The sequence below is a fragment of the Staurois parvus genome, unplaced genomic scaffold (genome assembly GCF_062004578.1).
Source record: "Staurois parvus isolate SC_StPar_1 unplaced genomic scaffold, SC_StPar_1.0 ptg000512l, whole genome shotgun sequence".
Taxonomy (NCBI): Eukaryota; Metazoa; Chordata; class Amphibia; order Anura; family Ranidae; genus Staurois; species Staurois parvus.
In genome coordinates this window covers 498,953-516,304 of record NW_028318308.1, presented here as the reverse complement: position 1 = coordinate 516,304, position 17,352 = coordinate 498,953, and the positions used below count along the sequence as shown (strand labels likewise).

At 46.1% G+C, this 17,352-nt stretch overlaps 1 protein-coding gene across 1 annotated transcript; it reads right to left on the bottom strand.

Moving 5' to 3' along the window:
• Positions 1-6,812: 6,812 nt before the first annotated feature.
• Positions 6,813-11,964, bottom strand: LOC149451874 (E3 ubiquitin-protein ligase TRIM21-like). The gene has a single exon (XM_089690049.1). The coding sequence runs from the start codon at positions 11,772-11,774 to the stop codon at positions 10,422-10,424; it is 1,353 nt and encodes a 450-aa protein (XP_089546175.1). The 5' UTR covers positions 11,775-11,964; the 3' UTR covers positions 6,813-10,421.
• Between the last annotated feature and the right edge of the window lie 5,388 nt (positions 11,965-17,352).

The window sequence follows — 17,352 nt, the reverse complement described above, 5'->3', positions numbered from 1 at the left end:
GCGGTGATTAAATACCACCAAAAGAAAGCTCTAGTTGTGTGAAGAAAATGATAAAATTTTAGTTTGGGTACAATGTTGTATGACCGCGCAATTGTCATTCAAAGTGTGAGAGCGCTGAAACGTGAAAAATGGCCTGGGGGGGAAGGGGGTAAAATTGCCCGGTATGGAAATGGTTAAGGAAGTGGTACTTATAGATACACCTTCTCATACTTTACTCTACCCGCTCTTTCCCCTCACGGGGCACCATTGACTTTACTACTTATTGAAGATATCACAGTTGGACTATGCCTCACGGGTCTCATACCAGTCCACCATGCCATTGATACGGAGCCATGGATTGAAGTGTATGGTATTGACGTATTGTTATTGACTGTCTCTCTTTGCCATACTAGCGCATAGACTGGGTTGTGCTATACACACCCCTATTGGGTGGCTACGCTATATGTGAGCAGTACATCATATCCACACTCTTCGTTTGAAGTGCCTACTTGGGACATCTGAGGTTACTCATTATCCTATACCTGTATCCACTTCCATATATCTCCATTTCTGGGGACTGGCTGATACTGCTATTATAATCATAAGTCTTGAGACCCCCTGTGAATACGTGCGGTTGCACGAAACGCGTCAGGAGGGAACTGCAGTACAGTGATGTCACTCCGCCGCCGGCACCACGTGGGTCCCGATGGCCATCTTGAGTTATCTGAGTCACGTCTAAGGAGGACAGAGCCATGCTTGATAGCTGGGTGAGCAGAGTACGAGAATAGACCAGACCATATTCAAGAGGGTTCCTGGATCCTTACCTTAAGAGGGATTATCTCTTACATGCGCATATTGATTGCGCATCTGGTGAGTGCGCAGTCTTATATCGATTTTGGATATCACCACGTTTATTTGTCAGTAGAGATCCTCTCAACACTTAACCCACAGGGATATTGTGGACTGGGCACTCACGATTATCTTTGAATTAGTCACGACATAGTGACATATATTATGTGGACTTTAATGTGTTTTGCACTATGATGTGTTGTTCACAATAATTTATGCAGAACGAGATACTGGTTTTTATAACTATTTTATTCTATTTATTTATCTTGGATTCCATAGCACTGCACCTTTTGTTTACATATGAGTCTTGATCCTGCCATTAACATGTTTATTGCCCCTTGATTTTCTTAGTGTTCTAATTGACATCATATGATCCTTGGGGTTATTTGACATCCCAATCTGCCTGCTGATCAGGTGTGTGGTACTTGTGTGAGTGCATGTGGTTTGGACCGTGATCCCGGTACGGGTGTTTTGTTCTATTTGTATGGTAACGTTGTCATGGCTCTACATGTGTAAGGTGGAGGGAGTTGTAGCCTTGTGTGTTTTGCTATTACCATGTCAATAGACATTATATTTTAAGCTGCAGAATGTTCTCTACAGGACTTCTTTTCTAGACGGGTCCTACTCACTGGTCCATTTTCTTTATTCCCTCTATTTCACCCAGAATCTGACACACCACTCTCTGTTATCTCTCTCCTCTTCTCTCCTCCTTCCTCATCACTCTGTTTTCTCTCCATCTTCTCTCTTCCTCTCCTCCCACTATCTTCTCTCTTCCTCATCTCTCTCACTCTGTTTTTTCTCCCTCTCCCTCCCCATTATCTTTTTTCATTAATTCTCTTTCTTTTTCTTTTTCCACTCTCCACCAATATATTTTTTTCTTTCTCCTCTTCCCTCTCTCTTCTCTACTCCTCCTCACTCTCTCTTTGTCTCCTCTGCCCTCCTCTCTCTCTTCTTGCTCCTTTCTTTCTCGTCTCTCCTTTTCTCTGTTCCTTTTCTCTGATCTCTCCTCTTCACTGTTTTCTCTCCTCCTGTTTCCTCTCACTCTTTACTCTCCTCCTCTCTTTTCTCCCTCCTTCTTCCTCTCTCTCTGTATCTTTCTCTCTTCCCTCCTTTTTATTTTTTCTTCCTCCCTCTTTCTCCTATCCTGTCCCCTCCTCTCTCTCTTCTGTCCTCTTTGTTCCTGCTTCTCTTTTCTCTCTTCCTCTGTCATTTCACTCTCTACCTCTCCTCCTCCATCCTCTCTTTCTATTCTTTCCTCCTCCCTGATCTTTCTCTTCTCTCCACCTTGCTCTCTTTCTCTTCTTTCATCTTCTCTGCTTTTTTTCCTTCCCTTCCCTTCCCTTCTCTCCTTGTGACAGAGGCTTTTGGAAGGGATTAGGGGCTAGCCTTCTACCGACTGACTATGGCCCATGGAGAGAGCAGATCATTCTCTAATGATGGACAACAACGTGATGAACGCTGAGAGCGAGGCTTGGATGAACTCTCTGTATAAAAACAATAAATCTTCCCTTTTGGAGTGGATGGAAAGGTGTAATATTAATCCTGTACAGGTTAATGGTCAGAAGAAATATGGTGGCCCTCATGAGGACGGGGTTGGAGAAGCTCCTCCACTTGGCACAGAAATATTTATCAACAATCTCCCTCAAGAATTCTAAGAAGATAAAATAATTTCACTTTCACAAACCTGGAATATTGGACGAGTCTTGTCTTATGATGGACAGCTTATACAAGTGAAAGCAAACACCTGAGAGACATCAATGTGTAATGTGCTTTGTGTATTCGGGGTGGGCTTATTGCCAGTCGGTCTGGGGTGGGCTCCCTGATTAATGAAAGCATTGGCTGGATGCCTGGCTGTTGATTAGCTAAATGTTAATTAGATCTCTGTTAGCTGTTGGCTGTACTGCTTACTATTTGCATTGTTTAGGATGATGTCATCAAGCTTTTATCTAATCAGTGTGGGGTGTTTATCCCAATGTATAATATTTGTGTTTATTGTTCCTGTGGGCACTGCCCCTATTTCTGGAGTGTATAAAAGCCTGCGTTTTCTGTTTGATAAAGAGTTCCAGTTTGGCATCTAAGCTAGTCTAGTCTTGTCTAGTCTTGTGTGCAATGCCCGGTTATAATATCTTGGTCCTGGGTCCCAGTAGCAAGGAAGCAGTTCTCTGATGGAATCATCCAATTGCGGTGACAAGCGTTCTGTCGCACTCCTCTCTCTCTTCTCTCTTTCCTCCTTCTCCCCTCTTTATTTTCTTATCTTCTCTCTTGTCTGTTTCTATTCTTTTTTCCTTCCTTCTATCTATCTATCTATCTATCTATTATCTATCTATCTATAATCTATCTATCTATCTATCTATCTATCTATCTATCTATCTATCTATCTATTATCTATCTATTATCTATCTATTATCTATCTATCTATTATCTATCTATCTATCTATCTATCTATCTATCTATCTATCATCTATCTATCTATCTATCTATCTATCTATCTATCTATCTATCTATTATCTATCTATCTATTATCTATCTATCTATTATCTATCTATCTATCTATCTATCTATCTATCTATCTATCTATCTATCTATCTATTATCTATCTATCTATTATCTATCTATCTATCTATCTATCTATCTATCTATCTATTATCTATCTATCCATTATCTATCTATCTATCTATCTATCTATCTATCTATCTATCTATCTATCTATCTATCTATTATCTATCTATCTATCTATCTATCTATCTATCTATTATCTATCTATTATCTATCTATCTATTATCTATCTATCTATTATCTATCTATTATCTATCTATCTATTATCTATCTATCTATCTATCTATCTATCTATCTATCTATCTATCTATCTATTATCTATCTATCTATCTATCTATCTATCTATCTATCTATCTATCTCTTCCCCCCCCTCTCTCTCTTTTCCTTCCCCCCCCTCTCTCTCTTTTCCTTCCCCCCCCCCCTCTCTCTCTTTTCCTTCCCCCCCCTCTCTCTCTTTTCCTTCCCCCCCCCCCCTCTCTCTCTTTTCCTTCCCCCCCCCTCTCTCTCTTTTCCTTCCCCCCCCTCTCTCTCTTTTCCTCCCCCCCCCTCTCTCTCTTTTCCTTCCCCCCCCTCTCTCTCTTTTCCTCCCCCCCCCCTCTCTCTCTTTTCCTTCCCCCCCCCTCTCTCTCTTTTCCTTCCCCCCCCCCCTCTCTCTCTTTTCCTTCCTCCCCCCCTCTCTCTCTTTTCCTTCCCCCCCCCTCTCTCTCTTTTCCTTCCCCCCCCCCTCTCTCTCTTTTCCTTCCCCCCCCCTCTCTCTCTCTTCTCTCCTCCTCTTTGCTCTCTCTGTCCTTTCTTTATCTTCTCTCCTCCTCTTTGCTCTCTCTGTCCTTTCTTTATCTTCTCTCCTCCTCTTTGCTCTCTCTGTCCTTTCTCTATCACTTAATTCTCCTCTTCCTCCCCCTCTCGCTTTTCTTCTCCTCCCTCCTTTCTCTCTCTGTCTTTTTCTCTTCTTTCCTCCTCTCTGTCTTCTCCCCCTTTCCCTCTTTCTCCCCCCCTCCTTTCTCCTCTCTTTCTCTTCTCACCTTCGCTCTAGTCTCCCTTTCTTTTCTCCTCCTTTCTCTTCACTGTATTTTCTCTCCTCCTTCCCTATCTCTCCCTCTTCTCTCCTTTTCCCTCCTCTCAATCTATTCTTTCCTTCCCCCTCGTCTCACTCTCTTCTCTGCTTCTTCCCCCTTTCTATCTCTTCTCCTCATTCCTCTCTTTCTCGTGTCTACTCCTCCCTCTGTTCTCTCTCTCTTCTCTCCTTCTTCTTTCTCATTCTGTTTTCTCTCCTCCTTCTTGAATGTTTCCTCCTTTGTCTCTCTGCTCTCCTCCTCCCTTCTATCCTTGTCTTTTTTCTCCTCCTTCCTCCTCTCTTTTCCTTCTCTTTTCCTGCCTCCTTGTCCCCTTCTTCCTCCTCTCTCTCTCTATTCTTTTCTATTTTCTCATCTTTCTACTCCTTTCTCTGCCAACTCTTGTTCTCTTTATCTTCTCTCCTCCTTCCTCCTCTCTTTCTCTTCTCCTCTCTCTGCTATGTCTCTTTTCTCCCCCTTCCTCCTCTCTTTGTTTTTTTCTCCTCCTCCCTTCTCTTACTGTCTTTTCTTCTTATCTCTTCTCCTCTTTTATCTTTATCTTCTCTCCTCAAATTTCTTCTTTCTCTCCTCTACTCCTCCCTCTTTCTCTCTTTTTATCCACTGTGCTCCTCTCTCTCTTCTCCTCCCTCATCTTTCCCACTCTTTTCTTCTTTTTACTCCTCTCTTTCTCTTCTCTCCTCCTTCCTCTGCTCTCTCTCTTCCTTCTCTCTCCTTTTTCTTTCCACCTTTCTCCTCTCACTTTTTTCTCTCCTCCTTCTCTCTCTTCTCCTCTCCTCTTTGCTCTTTATCTCCTCTTTCACTCCCTCCTCTCTCTCTCTTCTCTCCTCCTTCATTCTATCTATCTCTCCTCCCATATTCATTTCCTTCATCCTCAGTGTCATTTCTGGTCTTCTCTCCTACAAGACTCATCTTACTAAGATGAGGATGGAAAGTTCACTTTTGACCTTTGAATGGTGTAAGCAGAACTACAACGACATTTCTAATAAACATCGATCTCCTAGTTATAGATAATATAAGTGTTAAAGAGGAGCTCCACCCAAAAGGGGAAGTTCTGCTTTAAGCCTTTGTCCCCCGCTCCCCATTAAGGATTGGCACCTTTGGGGTGTGGGGGAGAGCGTGTACCCAAATTTGACAGGTACCCACTCCCACTCCCACTGCGATTGCCTAGGACAATCAGAAGCAGAAATTCTCCTCCCCCCTCCCTCCTCATGGACACATGACAGGTCCCAGAATTTTTGTAGCTGTTGACTTTTTTTTTTTCAGCTGGAACTCCACTTTAATATGGAAATCTTCTGACCTTTCCATCCCGCATATTCTCTATGTATCACCTTCACACACATCCCCTCATACAAGATATCATCTCCATGGATGACGAGTATTTTGGTGAGTTGATCGATCTGATGTAGATTGGTAGCAGTGCTCATCTCCGCTCCATCTAGGCCAGGCATAGAGGACTCAGGGAAGGATCCGTCACCATTACAATGATTGGAGTCAGGATAAGAAATGACCGCCATGATCATCCTTCACTTCCACATAATATGGAGTCTTGTCATATATGGGTGGAATGGAGTCATCAGGGGGGATATAATAGAAAACTGAATTATATTTCTCTAGTTTTTATAAATGAGTTGGGAATAAGAATAATAAATTGTGCATCACATGGACAGAGAAGACAACCCCACTCCATTCAGGCACAGTTCAGGCCTCGGAGTCCGGCACTCATTAGACAATGAAGGATTCGGTAACAACTCTGTAAACAATTGCAGATCATCTACTGAACCCTTTTTTTCACAAATCACACTGATGTAAATTGTTCCCGAATCATGAAATGTGTCTGAGAGGAAAGTGTCTGTGTTGCCCCTAGCAACCAACCATGTTCCAGCTCTCATGTCCCAGTGCTGGTTGGTCAATGACCGGGAGATTCTGACCAATACGGTGTAATCATTTCTGCCAGAGCGGAGTACCTGACCTATCTCCTGTTATACTCTCTCCGAGGATCATGGGAAATGACTTCAGCCCCATCACAGCAGAATGACTCCATTCCAATATCTAGATTTCTTTGTTTTTCAGCTTCTTTACTGAAATAATAAAGACCTCAGTAGACCTCCATCATTTCAGGTCATGTCCATCTGTGAGCTGCAGAAGGCCCTGTGTGGGAGTGTCATCCTCCAGCCCCTCCCCCTATCAGCCTCTAAACTGATCCCCATTGGTGGATGTGGGTGGGGCTTCTTCTGGCTCGGATCATGTAGTGTGCAGGGGCGGGGCTCATCCTGAATATACACAGTAACCCTGGTGTCACGGCTCTTTGGGGTTCCAGAACTTCTCCTATCATAGTGAGCACAACACAACCCAATCTGAGGAAATGCTTCATCTCCATTTATTATACAGAAATCTCTTCCAATACAATACGATTCCTTCCAATCACTTCTAATTACTAGACATGATTGGGTCATACAAGATCCGAAAAATGATTGGCAGATCTGATCACATGACTCCAGTGATAGAACTAGAACATGACCAATAGAAGAATGACAATTCCTAATCGGCTCCTCTGGGGGACGGCAGACGGCTGGATGACCATAACAGATGATAGATGTCTCTGGGGTTATCATAGGGGAAATCTGAGGTGGATTGTCAGCTCTTCTGCCAAGCACAATCCAGACCCTCATCTGCAGATCTATTTCTGGATTCTTTTCTAGGAAATAAAGATTCCCGGGGACCCCTTTAGACACGGACAATACTAGTCCTATCAGCTCCTCGGTCCGGCCGTTCCCCTATAACACCAAATCCTCATCACTTCCTATCACTATATGATACAAGAACATTTCTCTGTATAAATGGAGACTTTAGGAGAAAACATTCCCAGAACAAATCTAAGAAAATCTTAGGAAAGCAATGAGGAGGTGAATGTCGGGGTGTCTTCTGTCCTTTATAGCTGAACTCCGGGCAGATAAAAGAGGAATGAATGCAGCTCTGTATACATGAATACATCATTACATGTCTTCTCTATATACAAGCCATGTGAGGACCTGAATGGGACCTGGTATCAGCCTCTCATAGTTCCTGTACAGCAGAGCTCAGACTGGGGGAGGGAGGAGGAGAACAAGGAGCCAATCAGAGGTGCTTCAGTGCAAGCAGCATGCTGATAGGAGGAGAGAGCAGAGTGATGAGCTCATCAGTCTGCTGCTTCTCCTCTTACTGTCCAGTGACAGGCTCGGGGAGGGACAAGACCTGTAAGTGCTACTGAACTGCAACAGCGAAAGATCAGGTCTCCTCTGCCAGACAGGGCTGTGCTGTGGTAGAACTGTAGAGCTGCTTATATCTCAGGACTGGATGGACAGAAATATAGATTTTTGTCAGGTAATACACTCCATATATATATATTATATCTCATCTGTGTATTTAGCCCAGAGTTCAGCTTTACCAGGAAGTGAGACAACTTCATTATTCCCCATATATCTTCCAGAGATTTCCCAGAATTCTGTCCTGTATGAAGGAGATGAGTATTTCCAGGACTGAAAACTGCCGACATCGATAGAAACAGTAAAATGAGGAATAAAATACCCGTCACCGATTATTACCATGAAGGGGACGTTACTCTGTAATACAAAACAATAATGGAAATATTTGGAGAAATGATTATTAAAATCAGCAACATTTCCAGGAACAAATCTATCAATCCCGGAACTGTCCTTGGAATCCAGACACAAATGGCAGTTATCATCCTGTCAGTTATTGAATGGCATTTATTATATTTAAAGAGCAACTGTCATGAGAGAATCATGGGGGCTGCCATTGATGAACTCTCCATTTGAGAATGCTAGTTCCCTGGCTGTCATGCTGATACTTTGGCTTCAATACCGTCTCAGTCTCTGACCCGGAACAAGTATAGAGATGAGGACACTTTTCTGATTCGTATTTACAGCATGCTTGTTCTGGGGCAGAGACTTAAAGTGGTATTACACCCAAAAACAAACATTATATAGATTGGACCTTACCAATCCTTAGATGTGGTGGCTGCATTCATTTTCTATTTTTAATCAGTTTTTTCCTATTATTTCCCCCTGGTGATCCTGCCAGTAACACTCTTCCTGTCCTAGGGTGGCTCCTGTATCTATGGAGGAGCAGTGGAGACCCCCTTGGACAGCAGCATTGTCTGGAGAGGGGGGTGTTTGATGGACGAGGAGATTGAGATGGACTTTACATAAGTGACTAACAAATGAAAGATGAACATCAGATAATACTTTTGAAGCCGTCACACCAACATTTTGTTTCCATTTTGGGATAAAGGTTTTACATAAATGAATAAAAAACGATCATTGTTATCACCTCTGTCAGTGGTAAATGGTTTGTTCCAACCCTCTAACTGCCACGTTTGCTGGACAGATTGGCCTGTTAAAGGCAGAGATGTGCATAACAAAAAAATATGTTTCTTCTAGGATTCATTTGTTAAGTAAATACATTTGTATTGTCATATCCGTTGTGTTAAAATGATTCGGCTTTAGAATTTTTTTCATATAATTGGATTCCTTGTCCTGAACTGATTTTTATTTTTGGAATTTATTTTGGATTCATTTAGGTCTTTTGAAAAAAAAAAACAGCTTGGCATAGCTGGTTGTTAAGGCATGGGCACATCCTTAACAATCATGATCCGTCTGCTGTCAGTGGGGTTCCCCGCTGACAACAGAATGGAAAGAAAAGAAGAGCCGGCATTAGAAAATGAAAAAAAACCCAGCATGGGGCCCCCCATCCTTATCAGGCCCTTCAGGGATAGTATGGATTCGGAGGGCAACCCTACACCAAAATGTTTGTAGAGAATGGCGTGAGGGTCCCCCCAAAATCCATACCAGACCATTATGCATCTAGGCAGGCCAGTAAAAGGAGGGGATGGCTGAGCGCCCCTCCCCCTCCTGGATCATACCAATCCACATGCTCTCAACATGGGTGGGTGCTTTGGGTCGAAGGGCTCCCCTCCAAAGCACCTTGGCCCTATGTTAATGAGGAAGGGCCTCTTCCCTTTAGCCTTGGCCAGGAGGTTGCGGGGGTGCAGGTGGTAGTTGATTGGAATTTCAAAGGCCCTTTTAACAAGGGGTCCCCCATATCCCAGACGCCCCTATGTACATAGTGCCCCCTACTCATTCATCAAAAAATGTGAAAAGTACATAAAAACACACAGGCATTTTTTGACACGTCCTTTATTTTAAAAGAAGGTTTATGACATCATAGGGGGCATGGCCACTCGGTGACATCACTGGGTGACCCCCGCCCCCATGTGAACTCATCAGCGGGGGAGAAGCAGCTGTCATTTGACAAGTTCGGTGGGTCGGCGGCATGAATTTATGGTGATTGGCATGGAATTTACATCGGGGGACGCTTTTAAATTTCTTTGTTTAAATAAAGGACTTGTCAAAAAACTGTCTGTGTTTTGATGTACTTTTCACATTTTGTTGGTGGATGAGTAGGGGTGCTATGTACTCCATACTCATTTACATGGGGAGAATCTGGGGACCCCCTTGTTAAAGGGGGCTTCCAGATTCTGACAAGCTACCCCCTGAACCCCCCACAGCCACCGGGCCAGGGTTGTGGGGAAGACGTCCTTGTCCGCATCAGCATGGATACATCCGAATATCCGAATAACAAAAATGTCATCTGAATTTTCATCTGTAGTGAAGTGAATCGCACATGTCTAGTTAAAGGGGGTTGGGAAATAACAGCAGAACCAACAGGTAAAAAAACAAAGTTACAGGAGGACTCAGAAAAACAAAGACTGCTGTGTCAATGTCAGTGACAGGCGGCATCATATCTGGTTTTCTTTAGTACCACAATAGACACAGCCAGGTAACTAGCATTTATCAGAAGGAGGCCTGCATACTCAGCCCTCACCACTTCCTCCAATCATTGGCTGATCAATAAACCAATCCCACCACCTGCCACTGTGATGTCACCAGACTGTGGGCGGAGTTCTCACACCTCCCGATATACCTCACATATCTTTATACAACCTTCAAATACGTTAAACCCGGCATGGAGGGGCTCAGTGAAGGTGGTGGTGAAGGTGTGGAGGTGTCGGATCGGGTCACACAGATCATAGAAGGAGATCCGCCCAGCCTCATAATCCAGATATATCCTGACTCTGTTACTGGAGGGATTGGCAGGTAAGGGGGTCTCTATACTGTCATGTCTCACTAAATACCGATCATCAGTCCTGTCCAAACCCCAGGATTTGTTATTCTTTCCAATTCCTGACCCGCGTCCTCTCCTGTCTATACTGGGGTAACACATCCCAACTATCCAGCATTTTGACCCCCCAACATCCACATCCCAGTAATGTCTCCCTGAGGAGAACCTCTGACTGCTCATCACCTGAGGATGCCACTGGAATTTCTCTGTTTTTTCTGGACGCTTCTGGTTCCTATCTGACTTGGATGCAGTTTTCCCGTCATCTGATATCTGTAGATTATTACTAGCTGTGTTTCCATCCAGTAATATGTCTGCAGCTTTCTGTATGGGGAAGGATACATTTACCTCTCTTATTATATCAGATAAACCTGTGTGTAAGACCCCCACCACACCCAGCCCCCCTCCATCATGGAGGAGGTCCTCATGTCTCTCTCTGTCCTCATCATCTCCATCCTCAGTATCACACAAGTCACCTGTGTCTGATTCCTGTAGGACAGTCAGTGGATCCGTCATGTTACACATCTCCTCAATGTCACGCATCTTCCTGGACAGCTCCTCCTTCTTTATTTCCAGATCCCGGATGAAGATGGAGACCCGCTCTGCCCTCCCGGAGATGTCCCTCAGGACTCTCTTCTCCAGGTCTTCCAGACGTCTCCTGAGGTCTATAAACAGGGCAGTGACTCTCTCGGTGTCACCAGCTTCTTCTTCTTCTACTTTCCTCCTGTGTTCCTGTAGACTCTGGACTCTCTCCTCCATCTTCTCTCTCTTTGTCAGAAGTTTCTGCAGAACATTCCTCAGTGTGTCCTTCTTCTTCTCAGAAGCCCCATCCAGTGACTCCATCTCATGTCCTTTATGTCCTCCAATCACATAACAAGACATACAGATACAGGTCTCATCCTCAGTGCAGTAATACTCCAGGATCTTCTTATGGACGGAGCATTTCCTGCTCTCCATGGACAAGGTGGGGTCAGATAAGATGTGTTCTGGGGACTTGTTGTGAGCTTTCAGGTGTTTATCACACAGAGAAACCTCACAGAGTAGACAGGATCTAACAGCAGGTACAGGAGAGTCCACACAGTGAGTACAGAAGACCCCGGACTCCTCCTGATCAGGCTGAGCAGACATGTTCTTCTGCATTGCAGGACGACCTGGAAACTTCTCTCTGCATTCAGGACAGGAATATCCTCCAGACCCCTCCTGTGTATCCAGCACACAATCAATACAGACCCGGCAGAAGTTGTGTCCACATTTCAGGGTCACAGGATCGGTATAAATGTCCAGACAGACGGAACATTCCAGCTCAGCTCTCAGCAGACACCATCGCTGACAGCAGAAGAGAAATTAAAGGAAAGTCTCTGGAACTAGAAATGCAGGTGAACCGGTCACATCTTTTCTGCCCAGGGCGAGGCTGAGCTCAGCTCTCAGTTGATTTGTTAACAAACCTTTTGATGTCAGATTAGGACACGCCCCATGATTGTGTACATTTACACTCTAAAAATCTACTCTTCTGCCTCCTCATCCACAGAAACAGGAGTCAGTTGAGTCAATGAAGCACAATATCAGCCACTTGCTGCAAGAGGATACACAGCAATTCATTGTCTCAGGTTGAGGAGGAGCACATGTTCCTGCCACATTGGCTCCAGTATTGAGGAGGGTGATAGTGATGATCAAGGCCAGATCTAGCCTGTCTGATATGGGGGTACAGTAAAAAAATGTCAGGGGAGCAGAGGATGCAAGGTCAGCAGGGTAGTGTATAGGAGTAAGTAAGGCAGTGTACAGGAGATCAACAGGGCAGAGGACAAGGGTCAGCACTTTTTGAGGCAGCATACAGAGGCCATTAGTGTAGGGCAATGTTCAGTGGGTTATCAGGGCAGTATACAGAGGGCAGCAGGGAAGAGGACAGGGAGTCTGCAGGGCAGTGTACAGGGGGTCAGCAGGGCAGAGGATGCGAGGTCAGCAGGGGAGTTTACAAGAATCAGTAGGGCAGTGTACAGTGCATCAAAAGGGCAAAGGACAAGGGTCAGCTGGGTGGACAGCAGGGGTTATCAAAGCAGAAAACCGGGATCAGCATAGCAGAGGACAGGGGGTCAGCAGGGTAGTGTGCAGGGGTCAGCAGGGCATAGGATAGGAGTCATAAGGGCAGAGGACAGGGATCAGCAAGGTAGAGGAGAAGGGTGTGGAGGGCAATGTACAGGAGTCAGCAGCATGGAGGGAAGGGGTCAGCAGAGCAGAGGATGCGGTCAGTATGGCAGAAGAGAAGGGTCTGCAGGGCAGTGTACAGGGGCCAGCAGGATGGAGGACAGGAATCAGCATGACATAGGACAGGGGTTGGGAGAACACAGAGGACCGGGGTTGGTAGCAAAAAAGTACAGGGGTCAACAGGATGGAAGATAGGGGTGAGCAGGCAGAGGACAGGGGGTCATCAGGACAGAAGACATGGGGTCAGCAGGACAGAGGACATGGGGTCAGCAGTACAAAGGAAGGGGGTCAGCGGGGCAATGTACAGGGGAACAAATCCCCCCATTCCCCCTCTTAGCCAAAATCACCTCAACCCCTCTTAACACAAACACCCAATCCCGCCTCCTAGTACATATCCACCCCATTGCTCTCCTAGCACAAATCCTCCCAAATTACCATTCCCAACACATTTAGCCTTTCCCCTTCACAAGCCTCTCATCCCAAGCACAAATGATTTTTATTTCCTCAACCACCATCCCCCCTCACACCCACTCCTTACATGAGGGAAATTGCTACAGAGGTGGTGCGGGCTGTGCTGTGCTCCTCCATGCTGCAAATGCTCCTTCATCAGGCTATTCACGCATGGTTTCTTTACCCACCCCCTATCTCCTCCAAGGGCTGATTACCTCCTAGCAGCAGGAAATGTGGGTAGGAGGCAAGTAATAAAACTGTGTACAGTCTGATCTAGAAATTCTGTATCACTAGCTGCATAGAGGAGGGGGAGAACATAGCACAACCCGCACCTCCTCCCGGCTGTCTCCTGTCTGCCGCTGCCACTTCTCTGCAGACTTTTTCATTTTAGCTCCCTGCAGCAAGCTGCCTTCCACTCCTCAGAATGTCAATGTGGTGACCAGCCTTGGGGGGAATAAATGAAATTGCGGGGGGGGGTGCACCCCACCCCACCCCAGCACCCCACCCCAGCACCCTCTTAGATCTGGTCATGGTGATGATGAGTTCTCTGACCATACTTGGGTACCAGATATAGCGAAGGGGGAGAGGAACAACATCAGTGAGGCAGGATGTCATCCACAGCGGGTCTCAGGGAAATGGAGAAAGCAGCCATCCTAATCCGCCAGATGGAAGAGGAGTGACATCCATGCCGATATGTCACTTTGTAGGTTAGCAATGCGAGAGGAGACTGAAGGGGTGAGGTGAGGAGGAGACTGAAGGGGTGAGGTGAGGAGGAGACTGAAGGGGTGAGGTGTGGAGGAGACTGAAGGGGTGAGGTGAGGAGGAGACTGAAGGGGTGAGGTGAGGAGTAGAAAGATAGATTTGTGTGTCATCAGCATAGAGATGGTATTAAAAGTCATGGGAGTTTATCAAGTGACCAAGGGAGGAGGTGTAGATGGAGAAGAGTAGGGGTCCAAGGACAGAACCTTGAGGGACCCCTACAGAAAGAGGGAGTGAAGAGGAGGAGCCAGAGTTATAGGTAACACTGAAGGAGTGCTGCGATAGGTAGGAGGAGAAGCAGGAGTGTCAGGGACCATCGCGACGCATGGGTCTGCACATGCGTAGGTGTCTGTCAAGACATGCAGGCAGCAGGGCACTAGGACCCAGGCGCACCAGGCACCTATGACGGTGCTGGGCAGGCACTAGGACCTAGGCTGCGCCTGTCAGGTGCAGGGTGGGCTACTTAAACCAGCCCTGCACAGACACAAGTTGTCGTATGGTCTGATCTTTGCTCCTGTGTTCCTGCTATTTGAGATTCGTTGCTTGCCTGAACCTGACCTCCGCTGATTTCTCCTGCTCTGACCCCCTGGCTAGTTTGACCTCTCTTCTGGATAATCCCCATACCTGATCTGAACTTCTGTTACCGACCCCAGCGAGTGACCTGACTATTCTTCTGCCTGCCGCCTTGTACTACGCTGGTCCCACTGTTACCGACCCGGCCCATATGACCACGCTTACTACTCCGCCATCCATCCATCCCACTCGGATCCCGTCTTCCACCTCTTCACGTCAGGCTCTCTACCTGCACATACCCCTGGCGGATCTCTCTACCACAGACGGGTGTACTCCGCGCCCTGGGGAATCCTGTCCTGTGGACTGCTAGAGGCCCCGCTAGGTGGTTACTAACAAGGAGAAAGCAGAGTCTTGCAGGCCAAGAGAATGGAGTTTTTTTTTGAGGAGGAGGGGATGGTCAACGGTATCAAAATCAGCAGAGAGGTCAAGCAGTAAGAGTATGGAGTAGTGGCCATTGGTTGGGATGAGTACGGAGTAGTGGCCATAGGTTGGGATGAGTACAGAGTAGTGGCCATTGGTTGGGATGAGTACGGAGTAGGGGCCATTGGTTGGGGTGAGTACGGAGTAGTGGCCATAGTTTGGGATGAGTATGGAGTAGTGGCCATTGGTTGGGATGAGTACGGAGTAGTGGCCATAGGTTGGGATGAGTACGGAGTAGTGGCCATTGGTTGGGATGAGTATGGAGTAGTGGCCATTGGTTGGGATGAGTACGGAGTAGTGGCCATTGGTTGGGATGAGTACGGAGTAGTGGCCATTGGTTGGGATGAGTATGGAGTAGTAACCCTTGGTTGGGATGAGTATGGAAGAGTGGCCATTGGTTGGGATGAGTACAGAGTAGTGTCCATTGGTTGGGATAAGTACGGAGTAGTGGCCATTGGTTAGGATGAGTACGGAGTAGTAGCCATTGGTTGGGATGAGTACGGAATAGTGGCCATAGGTTGGGATGAGTACGGAGTAGTGGCCATTGGTTGGGAGGAGTATGGAGTAGTGGCCATTGGTTGGGATGAGTACGGAGTAGTGGCCATTGGTTGGGATGAGTACGGAGTAGTGACCATTGGTTAGGATGAGTATGAAGCAGTGGCCATTGGTTGGGATGAGTACGGAGTAGTGACCATTGGTTGGGATGAGTACGGAGTAGTGGCCATTGGTTGGGATGAGTATGGAGTAGTGGCCATTGGTTTTTAGCAGTTAGTAGATCATTAGTGAGTTTTAGTAGGTCAGTTTCAGTGGAGTGTAGAGAGCGAAAGCCAGACTGTAAAGGGTCAAGAAGGTTGTTGTCAGTGAGGTAGGAGTTCAGGCGATTGTAGACTAAGTGTTCTGAGAGTTTAGAGGTAAACGGGGGCAGGGAGATGGGTCTTAAGTTGTTCAGGTTGGTGGGGTCCAGGGAGGGCTTTTTAAGTATGGGAGTGATGTGCGCATGCTTTAGAGGGGAGGGGAGGGGAAGGCACCATTAGAGATGGAGAGATAGAAGATTTGAGTGAGTGAGGGAGCATAGCATGAAAGAAGAGGGTGACCGTAGTAGTTGTGAGGGGACAGGATCCAGGTGGCAGGTAGTGAGACGGGCTTCTGAGAAAACCTTAGTGACCTCTTCGGTAGTAGAAGGTCAAAAGAGGAAAGTGTTGAGGGAGGTTTAGTATAAGGTGTGCTAAGTGGGATGGATGTCTGTGCAGTGGTGATGCCCATACGAATTGCATCAATCTTGTTTCTGAAATGATTTCCAATCTCGTAAGCAGTGAGTGAGGAACTGGGTGGAGGTGGAGAAAGTAGAAAGTTAAAAGCAGAGAAGAGACGCTGAGGACTGGATGACAAGGTATTAATAAGAGTGACAAAGTCGGCTTGTTTGGCAGCATGGAGGGAGGAATTGTATGTTAAGAGAGCAGATTTATATCGGGTGAATGCTTGCTGGGATTTGGTTTTATGCCACAATCGCTCCAGCGCACGACTATGTCGTTTAAGATTCCTGGTGTCGTCAGTCTGCCAAGATTCGGGGGCCTGATGCTTCGTGTTGATAGAGGAGCAAGTGAGTCTAGTGTGGATGAAAGGGAACTGTTGTAGACAGCAGTGGCCAGGTCAGGGCAGGACAGGGGAGAGATTCTGTCATAGAGACGGTCAGTTGCAGAGTGGAAAGGAGCCGGGTTCAAGTTGTGAAGGTTTCTGCTGGTAATTGTTTGCTGATCGGAGGGATAGGTGTTTGAAGATGAGGAGACTGTGAAGGTGATGAGATTGTGATCATAGAGAGGAAAGGGGGTGTTTGTGAGGTTGTAGGGAGTACAAAGATGGGAGAAAACAAGGTCTAAAGTATTCCCATCAGAGTGAGTGGAGGACTGTGAGTGATATCACCACTATTCCCTTCCCTTACATAATTGATGACAGCTTGGAGAACTGTTATTTGACATTCATCACTGTCAGGATCGGTCGTGTGGGACAGGAAATTTTTTTTTTCAGCAAGTCATAAGGTGAAGGACATCATGACTGATAGTGGATTTACAATGTGGGACATTTTTGGGGATTTCTATTTCTAAAGGACTTGTCAAAAGTTAAGGGGCCTTTATTTTTAGGGTACAACCTTTTTTTCTGAATGAGTAGGGGTACTATGTACCCCATAATCATTTCAGAAGGGGGTGGTATCTGGGGGCTCCTTTATTAATAAAGGGGGCTTCCAGATTATAATAAGCCCCCTGCCTAACAGACCCCCACAATTTCTGGACAAGCATTGTGGGGAAGAGGCCATATT

What these genes read in the sequence shown, in the direction of transcription:
- LOC149451874 (XM_089690049.1), bottom strand. Translation starts at nt 11,774, where the DNA reads ATGCAGAAGAACATGTCTGCTCAGCCTGATCAGGAGGAGTCCGGGGTC.